The sequence below is a fragment of the Pseudonaja textilis genome, chromosome 1 (assembly GCF_049901715.1).
Source record: "Pseudonaja textilis isolate UNSWEBS1 chromosome 1, rPseTex1.2, whole genome shotgun sequence".
NCBI classification, from domain to species: Eukaryota; Metazoa; Chordata; class Lepidosauria; order Squamata; family Elapidae; genus Pseudonaja; species Pseudonaja textilis.
In genome coordinates, this window is record NC_141990.1 from 24,793,455 (window position 1) to 24,805,476 (window position 12,022).

The window sequence follows — 12,022 nt, forward strand, 5'->3', positions numbered from 1 at the left end:
ACTTCTCAAATCCTTTCCAAGGATGTGAAATAGGCAGGTGGTGGGTTTTTGGGGGGATGGTGTTAAAGGTATTGTCACAAGATATAAGATGTTCCAAGTAAAGTTACATCTACAGTTGACTGATGATGATTTTGTCAATGCCAGTGGTGTTCAAGAGGTGCCCCAAATGTTTTGGGATTGAACCCAAGGTGCCAATCACTGTTGGTAATACCTTTGCTTTCTTTTGCTACAGTCATTCTACTTCTATTTGCAGGTCTTTGTTTTTTGTGACTTTTCTCCATTTCTTTCTCTTTTCTTCTGCTGTCTCCTATTATTACAATACCAGATATTTTTGTCTTTCTTATTGACAATTATTAAATCTGGGGTGTTATGTGGAAGGTGCTTGTCTGTTTGAAATCCCAGAGCACGTTGGCTTCTTCATTTTCCATTACTTTACTTATTTTATGGTCCCACCAGTTTTTGCTTGCAGGCAAATGGTATTTCTTACAGATCTTCTAATGCACCATTGTTGCTACTTTGTCATGCTCTTGCTTGTGGTCAGTCTGTGTGACCTTCTTGCAGCAGGTACCTAGGTGATACAGCGCTTCTTTAGCTTCTTTGCAGAGGCAGCATTTACCGTCTGTTTTTGTCTCCTCAATTTTGTCTTTGTTTGCATTTTTTTCTAAAGGATTCATCTTGTGTAGCCAAAATTAGCTCCTTGGCCCCTTTCTTCATTTTTTCTGCTCTTAGCCATTGCCAGGACTCATTATTATTTGTTTTGCCTGTTATTTATGCATGGAACATATAACACTTTGCCTTGCCATCTTTCTTTTCTGTTTTTCATTTGATCTTTCCTGTAGGCCAGTTTGGTTATATTATTATTATTGTTGTTGTTGTTGTTGTTATCTCTTTTATTCATTAAATATGAAACTCAGTCAACTGAACATTTAAAAATGTATCACAAACACCAGTGACTGGTGCTAATGGTTGAAACAGGTTGTTACCAGTGTCATTTACTTTATTCTAATATTAATATGCTAAAATATTTCACAAATATCTGTAAAAAGCAGCAATAGCACATAGACATATATACTGCTTTACAGTTCTCTCTAAGTTAGCATATTGTCCCCAACAATTTAGGTCCTCATTTTATCCACCTTGGAAGGATGGAAGGCTGAGTCAACCTTGAGCCTGGTGAGATTTGAACTGCCAAATTGCAGGCAGCCATCAGGCAGCAGAACTAGCCTGCAGTACTGCACTCTAACCACTGTGCCAAATGGTGGGTTGTCCCATGTCATTCCTTAAATCTCAGTTTAAGCAAGATTTTTGAGATTTGTTTTATCAGTCTTGCCCTGAGTGACCATTCAGCTCATGTGCAAAACCCAGGAGATATTACACTTATAAAAAGTCTTTCATGTGTCTTAAATATCTATAGATGTCTTTCTAAACAAAGCCCCTTCTAATTTGGTTCAAATATAGCTTTTGGTGAAATGCGCTTTTAGATTACTGAGGAAATCTAAAATAAAAGTTGGAAACCCTTAGGTGAAGAGGAAGAGAATTCCACAAAGTTCTTTAGAGCTGACTGCAGTTATAATTTGGGGGACTTTAGAGGGGATTGCTTAAAATGTTGGACTCCGTTAAAGGATGACTGTAGCTGGAGAGGCATGGTACCCTACTGTCATGTCATCTGAAATCTATCTGACCACAGTGGTACACAAATGTTACCATATGGACCACCAGTTGAGGCTCTTTTGTCTTGCCAAGCTGAACAAAAGAACTTCACAGAATGCAATTTGGAAAGGGAGAAAAAAAGGAGAGATAGTATTGAACAGATGTGTACAATATGCATGCAATAATGTGTTAAACCTCCATGAACCAATATGCAATTATTACTAAAGGGTGTCTGGTTTCTAATTAAAAAAATAATAATCACCTGTCTACACCTGATCCGCAGAACCAATTTAAGGGGCTAAAAATGGGGAAATTTTCCTCTGCCTCATCCTGGTAGTCCTCTTCACATTGGGGTGTTAATCCTCTCTTCACCTCCAGCTGCCTTTTGTGATCCTTTCCCCACGTATCTTACGTCGTCTTGGTGGATGCCTGCTAATCTCTCCCATTCTTGTATACCTGGAGCTTTCCTGGACACCTCCCCTTTTATTGTTGCTTCAAAAGGTCTGTCCGGAAGGTTGCTGTAGCACTAAAGACAAGCTTGTGTGGTATAAAAAGGGGCTGGGGTTGCAGCTGAAACCTAGCAGATGTTAAGAAGAAGAAAGGGAGAGAGACCGAGAGAGGAAGTGAGGGAGAGAAGAGGGAGAACTCTTGTTGCAGCAACAGGTAAGTAACACTCTTGCCTTGCCTGTACTTTAATTCTTCAGACACTGGTCCCGTAAGTTTATTTCTGAAAGGATGGCAAGGCTTGCTTTATTCATTTTCTTTCAAGTGTAGGTGAAGAAGCATTGAGTTTAAAATTCTGTGGTGCAAATCTCAGCTGACAAATATCAAGAAGGGAAAAACTCAGACCAGGGCATGGCAGGAGGTAGCTTTGAAGGCAATGAAGCAAGTTGCCATCCATGGCATGTCCAGTTTCTAAGTTTCTATCATATTGCAGATAGCAATATTTACAGGGGATCTAATCCGTTTTTATTTGCTTCTTTCCCAGCCAAGTGAAGAGTGGTAGGCAAGAGCTTATTTCACATGCATAGTTTTGCTTGCTCTTTTTGTAGACAACTTCTTCTCTCTGCTTAATTGTTCAGGAGTTCTGCCTGCATAGACAGTTGCGAAGGGAATATCCTAAGCGGGTTGAATAATTAGAGGACAGGGCAGAAACTAAAGCCTTCTGAGAAAGAGGACTTTGTAGTTATGACATTCTTCAAGAATATTTTGTGTCTTTCCTTAAGAGTTTTTCTTTACCCATCCTTTCTCCTAGCTTCAAATCCATATTCAGTAATGTATAAGTTCTGGGGATGACAGTTCTTCTAAAATACAATTCATTTTTGATAGATTAAAAAAACTATACACACACACACACACATACACAAACACACGCAAAAGCTTGCTTTTTGCCACTAGGAGAAATAACAGTTGAATTTTGCTATGGGGAAATAGTTATTCCCTAAAACACATGTGGAGGAAAATATGAGAATGTAAGCTATATTAAAGGAGATCTAATTCACTGAGGAAAGAAAATGCACAATTTTGACATTGATGATGAGTAATTCTTCCATGGAGCTACTATGCAAATCAAAAGCAATTCCATTATTTTGGAGATATAAAAAATCCAATTTTGTTATTACATGGAGGAAATGTATAAGACCCTTGCATGTAAGAGCCTGAATGTGGGAACATTATGTAATGGTATGGGAAGAAGAGGGAAATTCAATTTCTAGTAGAATTCACTTGAAATTTGGTGGTGTCTAACCATTCTTCTCCTAAATACCATGGACACAATCTCCTGCGGAATTTTTCTGTATGAGTCACATTGAAATCAGTGAAAGCTGCCTAAGGAGGCTATTGAAGTCCAGCCTAGATCCTATTCACTAAGGTTTCCTTGAGGAATCATATCCTTGGATCCAATGAGCTGTCTACTCTTCACAAGAGACTTGGTCCTCTATCTGTGGCCTTTTCTTTTACTCTATTACAGTTTCACTGTGGAAGAGGAATGTCCTAAGTCAGACTGTGTTGGACTTGCCAAACTCTTCACTTTAAAAATATTTAATTAAATTTATATGCCACCCATCTCACTGTTGAAGCAACTATAACCTTCTATATACATTTCCATTTCTTTTTCTCCCTTCTCGTTTTCTGCTTTTTGTGTTCTGATTCATTTTTTAATTATTAAGTTTCAAGCCGGTATCTCCTTCAATTGCTAAGATCCTTACGTCTCATGAATGAAGGCAAATATACATGTCCCAGGATAATGTTGCAGGATCCAATCTGAGTCAGTCTTAGGCAGCTCTTAATCTTCCAAGTTTTCGGGCTCATGCTGGAGCCCATCCTCAGGGAATTTCTCTCTCACTAGATTGCGTTCTGGTGAGAACACTTTCTGGTGTGAGAGAAGTTCCCCGAGGAACTCCAGCAAAAGTCCAAAAACTCAGAAGACTAAATATTTGGTCCCAGTGATCAACCCAGATTGGATCCTGCATGCTTAAGTTTCTCCCACAGCTTCTTCACAAATTTAGAGTTACGTGCATGCACTAAGAACGGCTCATGAAAAGACACTTCCTTCCAGAATACAATGAAGTTCCTCAGATTTCATCTTTTAACTGGCATGCTGGTATTGTAATATTAATCTTCTATCTAGATGGACTAGCAAACTAACTTGGTAGTAGAAGGATAGACATTCCTGGAGAGCAGCCTAGTCATTTTCTGTTTGGAGCCACATGGGTTTGCGAAAGTTTCAGCAGACCTTGAAATAATAGAGGGGGAAAGTTGAAATGTAAATGTTAAAATGAGAGAGGGGAAAAAAAATCAAAATCACTTTTCCCCTGCAACATATGTGTTTATTTATAGGAACATTCTTGAAAATACCTGCTAAGAATAATGACACAGTCTTGCCCAACATCTGGAGGAGATTTGTAATAATTTTAATGTACATAGAAATGTACATAGAAAATAGGCTTATTTGTGCAGAGACTTGTAGAAAGTGACAGGGTGGTGGTGGAATAGTACAAGTAGTCTAGTGAAGGTCTTAGTCTACCATTAAAGAAGTTTAGCTTCACCCCTTTTTCTTTTGCAATAAACTTCATTCCTGTATTTCTGTGGGATTAGCAGCTGTAACTAGGCATGGTTTAGTGGGGGTTTGGGTACTGGACATAGTTACTCCATCATAAACCACAGTAATAGTTAATTTCAGCCATAGGGACTCAGGATTTTTGGATAAAATAACATACCATCTTCTTTCTTTCTTTCTTTCTTTCTTTCTTTCTTTCTTTCTTTCTTTCTTTCTTTCTTTCTTTCTTTCTTTCTTTTTCCTTCCTTCCTTCCTTCCTTCCTTCCTTCCTTCCTTCCTTCCTTCCTTCCTTCCTTCCCTCCTTCCTTTCATGAAGGTTGTACTTCTGCCTTCTTGGCAAGGCAGCAAATACATGAAGAATATTCTAGGAAACCCATTAGCACCACCATCTCTAGCTAGTTTCACACATTATTACTCTAAGGAATGGTTTCTTTTAACAATTGCTTATTGAACAAATCATGATAGGCTGTGTTGCTATACTTCCACGATGGTTGCCAAACATAGTGGCTGGACTTGTACAACAGGATAAGGCAGAAGCAAATCAACTTTATTAGGGTTTATCATATATGTGTCAGCATATATGTGTGGGAGAGGTTAAGAAAATTAGTGGGAAAATATGTTAATAAGTTCGGGTTGGCTGTGCTAGAGAATAGGAAATATGCATATCTCTACAAGTGCCAACCACTAATGCTAGAATTGTCTAGCATTTAAAACAGTGGTTCTCTTCCCTTTTAGGACAAATAAAGTAAGCACATCTGGAATTCTGATAGACATTGCCACAAAAATGGTGTCAGGGTGGATATGGTTAACTCTTTTATTATATTTAAACAAAGGACAGGGCTGTTGACTCTGAACCATTTATTTTATTTTTCCAAGAATGTCCCCAGGGTTTATGTGAGTCTGAAGACATTAATGGAAATGTATTATGCTTGAGACTGGATGTTAGAGTTGCAGCCTGCAAACTCTTATTCTTAACTAAAATAAGTAGGCAGGTACCAAAGAATGTGCCAGCAGGACTTTGCTACTTTAGCCAAAAGTTAACATTTTGGGAGAGATTTCTGAAGAGATACTCCTAGAATCCTTGAAAAAAAAATCCTTATTTGATGGCAATTATCCATCAGTAATACAGATAGAAGAAATGAAGTAAACCAGGACTAGGTGTGTAAGCCTAGGATAAATCTGGACCAAATATTTGATAGCCCCATCATTTCATGCTACTTATAACCCATATTATTTTCCTTCCATTCAATTATGTGTGATTCTTATAGATGGTTTGGACAATCCCCTGCAGTTTCCTTGGCAAGGTTTTTTAGAAGTGGTTTGGCATTGCTTCCTTCCTAGGGCTGAGAGAAAGTGACTGGCCCAAACTCACCCAATTGGATTCTAGGGTGGGACAAAGATTCAGTCTCACAGTCTCTAGTGTGATGCTTTAATTGCTACATCAGACTGGCTCTCATTAATCTATATTACTTTGCTTTCTTTGGCGGCCAATGTCTTTGTCTCAGCAGAAACAGTCTTCTTTCTCTGAAGATGCTGAACTCCCAGTGGAGTAGTCTTTGGGCCATCATGGGAGTTCTGCTCATCCATTCAGTGGCAGGAGTGCATAGCCTCTGTCGGTGTTGGGACATAGATACGGAAGTGAAGATGATGGTAAGTGGACTGTTTACCTAGCACCCGCTTTTTCTTAGATGGCTGTATTTGGGAGAGATGGCACAGAACTTAGAACATCCAATGAAAAGGTTGTGAATTAAATTCAGGTAAACCGAAGAAAATGCTTTGTAACGTTTGTATGGAATTTGTTACCCAATGTTATAAGTGAGAGTTACTCACTTATATGGGGATTAAATAGAGATTATTGTCCTTGATGCTTTCTGAGCTTGGCTATTGTCTTGAAGACATTTCATCACCCAAACCAGGTAACTTCAGCAGAGCACTGATTATGTTACCTGGTTTGCATAATGAAACGTCTGCAAGAAAACAACCAAGCTCAGAGAGAACCATGTATGCTAATTTAAAAAAAAATCCAGACGGCAACTGATTGTGGGCACATTACATAATTAAAATCAAACAATAAAATCATACCTTATTATCTATATACTGGTCTAGATTTTCACAGGCAGTATCTGTAGCACAAAGTTGAGCTTCAGAGTTTACTGACTGTGGTTTAGACAACAGATCTCCTGACATTTTGCCAGCAATCTTGAGATTATCCCCCTTTGTCCCCATTCTTAATGCATCTTCTTAGCATTTCCTTGTGTCTTCACTTCTTCTGTCTCTAAAAATGTTGTGAAATTGGGAACTGTGATAATGCAATATGTTTGTTTGGAAAGATCCTTAGCAGCGCAAGCAAGTTTTTTGAAGTCAGAGATCACAATCAATGTCTGTCTGCCTGCCCCCGCTTTTTTCTTCTTCTTCTTCTTCTTCTTCTTCTTCTTCTTCTTCTTCTTCTTCTTCTTCTTCTTCTTCTTCTTCTTCTTCTTCTTCTTCTTCTTCTTCTTCTTCTTCTTCTTCTTCTTCTTCTTCTTCTTCTTCTCTTCTCCTTCTCCTCCTCTGTTTATGTCATCTCTTTCTCTCTCTCTCTCTCTCCCCCCCCTCTCTGCATGAAGTCTGAGAGCGATGTGATACTTCATTAGAGGGAATAAACTTTCCATCTTTTGTTTTCATTTCATTTCTTTTTCTACCTGAGGCAAAATGGTAAGCTGTGCTGGAGTTTAATCCATCTGTTTTAGCGCCACTCTTCCAGAAATCAATGAATTCCCTTTGAATGCCCTTTGTGGAGGGGAATGTAGTGGTCCATGAACTCAGATGGTATAATCCAGCTATAGAGAGGGAACCCATTGATGTAAGGGACTATGGAAGGAGAGCATACCAGAAGCAAGCTAGGCTGAGTTACCCACCGAATGGCTGATAATGGGAATTTGATTTCTCTATTGTCTTATCTTTGATCTTCTTTTCCAGACGACTAGTCTTTCCATGTCTTAAACTTTTACAATGCATTTTAAAATTAAAGTAAAAAAAACTCTGAAATAATTAGCTTTTTCAGATCTAGATCAGTATGCACAGCAGATCCATATCTTTGCATGTCTAGAGCTCGTGGAGATGTCAACTGATAAATGTCAATAATTGACACCCTTTTTGGTTGCTGATAACTAAACCCTGCCTCCTGAACCTGAACAAATCAGTTGAAATCCCTTGTTTCCAGCTAGAAGAAAAATATTTCTCTTCTACCACATCGTTGTGTATATTTGGTGTTTTGCAACAACAACAAATCTGAGAGGATGGGAAGGGAAGGGCACCCTTATGATCAGCATGGCGGCAAGCCCTCATGGATTTGAAAACCTCAAGGGACACCCCAAATGTTAGCAGAATGGTAGCAAAATCTTTCCAAATGGCAGCCCCTGGGCAGCATGTAACAAACTGGTGGTGGTAGGCAGTGCTAAACCACGCACACATTAAACACTAGAACATTAGAAACTGATTGCTGAAACTGCATTTGACTTGATCTCACATGGAAATGAAATAGTTAAACTGAGCATGGGAAGACGAGGTATGTGATGAGGATACCCTCCCAATGGAAAACAGAACCCTGACCTGAATTACAGAAAGACTGAACTTCTTGATGTAGTAACAAAACCAGTAATTTGCAGATTTGAAAGATCAAAATAGCTATTCTTTGCTGGGGAAAATAGTGGAGGCATGAGGCATTTATAATGGATTAGAGGTGGGAGGGCTTCAGTAATGTGGAAATTGTTTCCTTTTTTTTGGCCACCTACCACCACTGAAAAAAAGCAGTTTTTGCTGGTTCCTGCCCAAGTGAAACATATAGGAAATTCTTTCGGTGGAAGGATGCAAAAGCAGACATGACAAGGGTGGTTTGACTGGCTAGGTGAGATTCAGTCCCAAATTGCTTCCTACTTTAAAGGAACACATGATCCATGCACTAATAAGATTCTAAACACGACTGAATTAAATTTAAATAAGAACAGTTCAGCTTTAGAAAAACTTGTCTGCAAATTAACAAATGCCTGGCAGATTTGCTGGTGAGCCTTTGCTGAGGCACTAACCCTGAGAAAAGGAGGAAGGGGAAGGAGCTTTAGGCTGAACTGAAACTGCGTACAGTAGTTTTGATGTCAATATCTCCCTGTTTGTCCCCTGTTTCCATTGCAGGAGTGCCTCAGGGCCTGCAGAGTGGACCTCTCCAATGAGTCTCCAGTATATCCAGGAAATGGTCACATGCAGCCTCTTTCTGAAAATATTCAGAAGCACATCCACTGGAACAAATTTGGGAAGAGTAACAGCAACGGCGGCAGCTTAGGCAATGAAAGAAAGAACCCTTCCGGTGACTCCAGTGCAGATCTCTTCCCGGCTTCTTCAGAAACCCAAGAGAGCTGGGAAGGAGACTCAGAAAGCCACCAAGAGTCCCGTGAAAAGCAAGAAGGCAAGAGGTCCTATGCAATGGAGCACTTCCGATGGGGGAAGCCAGTGGGCAGGAAGAGGCGACCCGTCAAAGTCAATCGAAATGGGGTGGAAGAGGAATCTTCGGAGAGTTATCCTCAGGAGTTCAGAAGAGACCTTTCCTGGGAGATGGAATACCCTGAACTTGATTCCCCGGAGGAAATACAGAGCAGCAAAGCCACTAAGGTGGAGAGAGAAAGGCAGCTGAGGAAAATAAAAAATGATAATACTGCCTACAAGATGCACCACTTTCGGTGGAACACCCCGGCCCTGTCCAAGAAGAAGCGCTACGGCGGCTTCATGACCTCAGAGCACAGTCACACTCCTCTAGTGACTCTTTTTAAGAATGCCATCATCAAAACTGCTTATAAGAAAGGCCAGTAAGGGTGAGGGAGATCAGGACCAACCGTACCCTGGCATTGTAGCAATGGGGGAAAGGGTCTGGGCGCCTCACCTATGAATTTCTCTGACATATTTCATGATAATATTATTAATGAATATCATTTATTTTCATTGTTCTTACCTATTGATGTTAAATAAGAAACTCATTGCTTAGGAGACACTTTCACGTTTGCCTTCTGGTTTTGAATATACCAATAATTGGTGGGAAGCGTGAGTGGTAGATCTTTAAGCTGACATCTGCCATTATGTGCAAGTAAGCAGGAAGAAGAGCTAAAGGAGTAGTTATCTTTCAGAGGGACAGATTATTTTTATATTTTAAACCAGCTGTACAATACTGTAAATGAAAGGATTAAAGTTATAAAATACTACTACTAATACATTTCTTTTGCAAACCGACTGAGTCTTTGAGGTTGTCTTTTGGTCACTTGGAGTGCAATCTTTATCATTTCAGAGTCTCCAGCCCTGCAGCAGGCAGGGATACAATGTTGAATGGCGTCAACATTAAAAAAAGAATGATAAATTAAGAGAAGGTTTATTTTTGGAGTGGGAAAAAACTGTATTTGGATTTGTCTTTGTAAGCCAAGAGTTAGTTCAGAATTGAGTAGACCAAAAAGCAGGCAAAGCCAAATCACTTTTATATACATATCCCAAGGGAAATGGATGCCATCTCTAAGTATTTACCTTCCCCCCGCCCCACCCCTTTACATTGGTGACCAAATTTGGTGGGGAACCATATCGTGAATACCTCATTTGGCCAAAATTTGGTTGAAAATGAGCGTGTGCTTGAGAACCAACCAAAAGATCTTCCACATAACAAGTTTTGACTCCTCAGTTTCATCAAAAACTATCAACAACAATTTCATCAAAACTGCCAAAGAGAGGCTGATACAGAAAATGGAGTCCAACAAGGAGAACCGAGAGGCACATTTAGCTGCTATGTTGGAACATCTTCAGGAGAAGGTGAGGGGTCAACACTAGTAAGGCCATTTCTGTCTGCTGCTGCTGTTGGTACCTCCGCTGCTCTTGCAACACAGTTAAATTTAGAGTGCTTGGGGGAGATGGGGTCCTCTCCTCCTCCTGGAGCCCATTACGACATGCAGCATTGGTTGCAGCCGGGTTGGGCGAGTGTCTTGAGATGGAGAGCAGGTCGTGCATCTCCCTGAGCTACCGGGGTGTGTCCAGCACCAAGAAAGGCTGAAGAAGTCCCCGTGAGATCCAGAGGGCACTGGAGAATCAGAGTGAATGAGTGAGACACAAACCCACACACACAGAGAGATGAAAGAGAGAGAACGAAAGAAAGTCAGGGAGAGAGAGAAGAGAGAGAGAGAAAGATGAAAGAGAGACAGAGAGACAGAGTTGAAAGAGAGAAAGCGAGAGATACATACACAGAGTGAAAGAGGGATGAGAGAGAGAGGGGGGGAAGAGAGAAATGAGAAAGATGAGAAACACACACACAGAGATAGACACAGAGAGAGATATGAGAGAGAGAGATGAAATAGAGACAGACAAAGGGGGAGAGATAAGAGAGAAACAGGGGGAGAGAGAGATGAGATAAAGAGAGAGAGAAAGAAAGATGAGAGACAGACTAAGAGGGGAGATAGATGAGAGAGGAAAAGAGACGAGAGACAGACAAAGAGAGAGAGGGAGAGAGCGATGAGAGAGAGACAGACAGACAAAAAGAGAGGGGGAGAGAGATGAGAGAGAGATGTGTGTGAGAGAAAGACAGAAAAAGGGGGAGAGGGATGAGAGAGAGATGAGAGAGAAAAAGATGAGAGAGACAGACAAAGAGAGAGGGGAGAGAGCGATGAGAGAGAGAAAGAGATTAGAGAGAGACAGACAAAGAGGGGGAGAGAGATGAGAGAAAAAAAGATGAAAGACAGAAAGACAAAAAGAGAAGGGAGAGAGAGATGAGAGAAAGATGAGAGAGAGATGAGAAAAAGAAAGATGTGAGAGAGACAGACAAAGAGAGGGAGAGAGAGATGAGAGAGACAGGGAGAGAGAGATGAGAGAGAGAGAGAGAGAGGTGTGAGAGAGAGACAGACAAAGAGAGAGGGGGGAGAGAGAGATGAGAGATCCCAGTGTTTTGTTTTCTGTGGGAAACTGGTCCAAATGGCTCTTTGAGTGTTGTAGAAACAGGTGGCCAAGCTAAGTGCCTGAAGGACGCGATCCAGGGGTAGGATTCAATTTTTTAAACAACTGGTTCTGTGGGTGTAGCTAGGTGGTCATGTGACTGGATCGTCATGGCTAGGTGGTCACATGACTGGGTGGGCCTGGCTGTGGTCATGTGACAGGGTAGGCCTGGCTTGATGGCTATGTCATCATGTTTCTGGATCGGTATGGTTATGTCATCGTGTGACTGAGTGGGTCAAAAGAGAGAAACTCACTTTAATAATGCTCTTGGAGCAGGGGGTTGGACTAGATGACCTCCAAGATCCCGACTTCCAGCCCTGGATTGCT

At 40.7% G+C, this 12,022-nt stretch overlaps 1 protein-coding gene across 2 annotated transcripts; it reads left to right on the forward strand.

Moving 5' to 3' along the window:
- Positions 1 to 2,171: 2,171 nt before the first annotated feature.
- On the forward strand, positions 2,172 to 9,961 carry POMC (proopiomelanocortin). Of its 2 annotated transcripts, none has more exons than XM_087929387.1 (3): positions 2,172 to 2,313; positions 6,214 to 6,358; positions 8,876 to 9,961. In XM_087929387.1, exons 2-3 carry the CDS (start codon positions 6,239 to 6,241, stop codon positions 9,545 to 9,547), a joined length of 792 nt encoding a protein of 263 aa, XP_087785513.1. In that variant the 5' UTR covers positions 2,172 to 2,313; positions 6,214 to 6,238; the 3' UTR covers positions 9,548 to 9,961. The 2 variants fall into 2 exon arrangements, with proteins under 2 accessions (XP_087785513.1, XP_087785505.1); XM_087929379.1 differs by having other exon boundaries at positions 2,181 to 2,313; positions 6,217 to 6,358.
- The last annotated feature ends 2,061 nt before the right edge of the window (positions 9,962 to 12,022 follow it).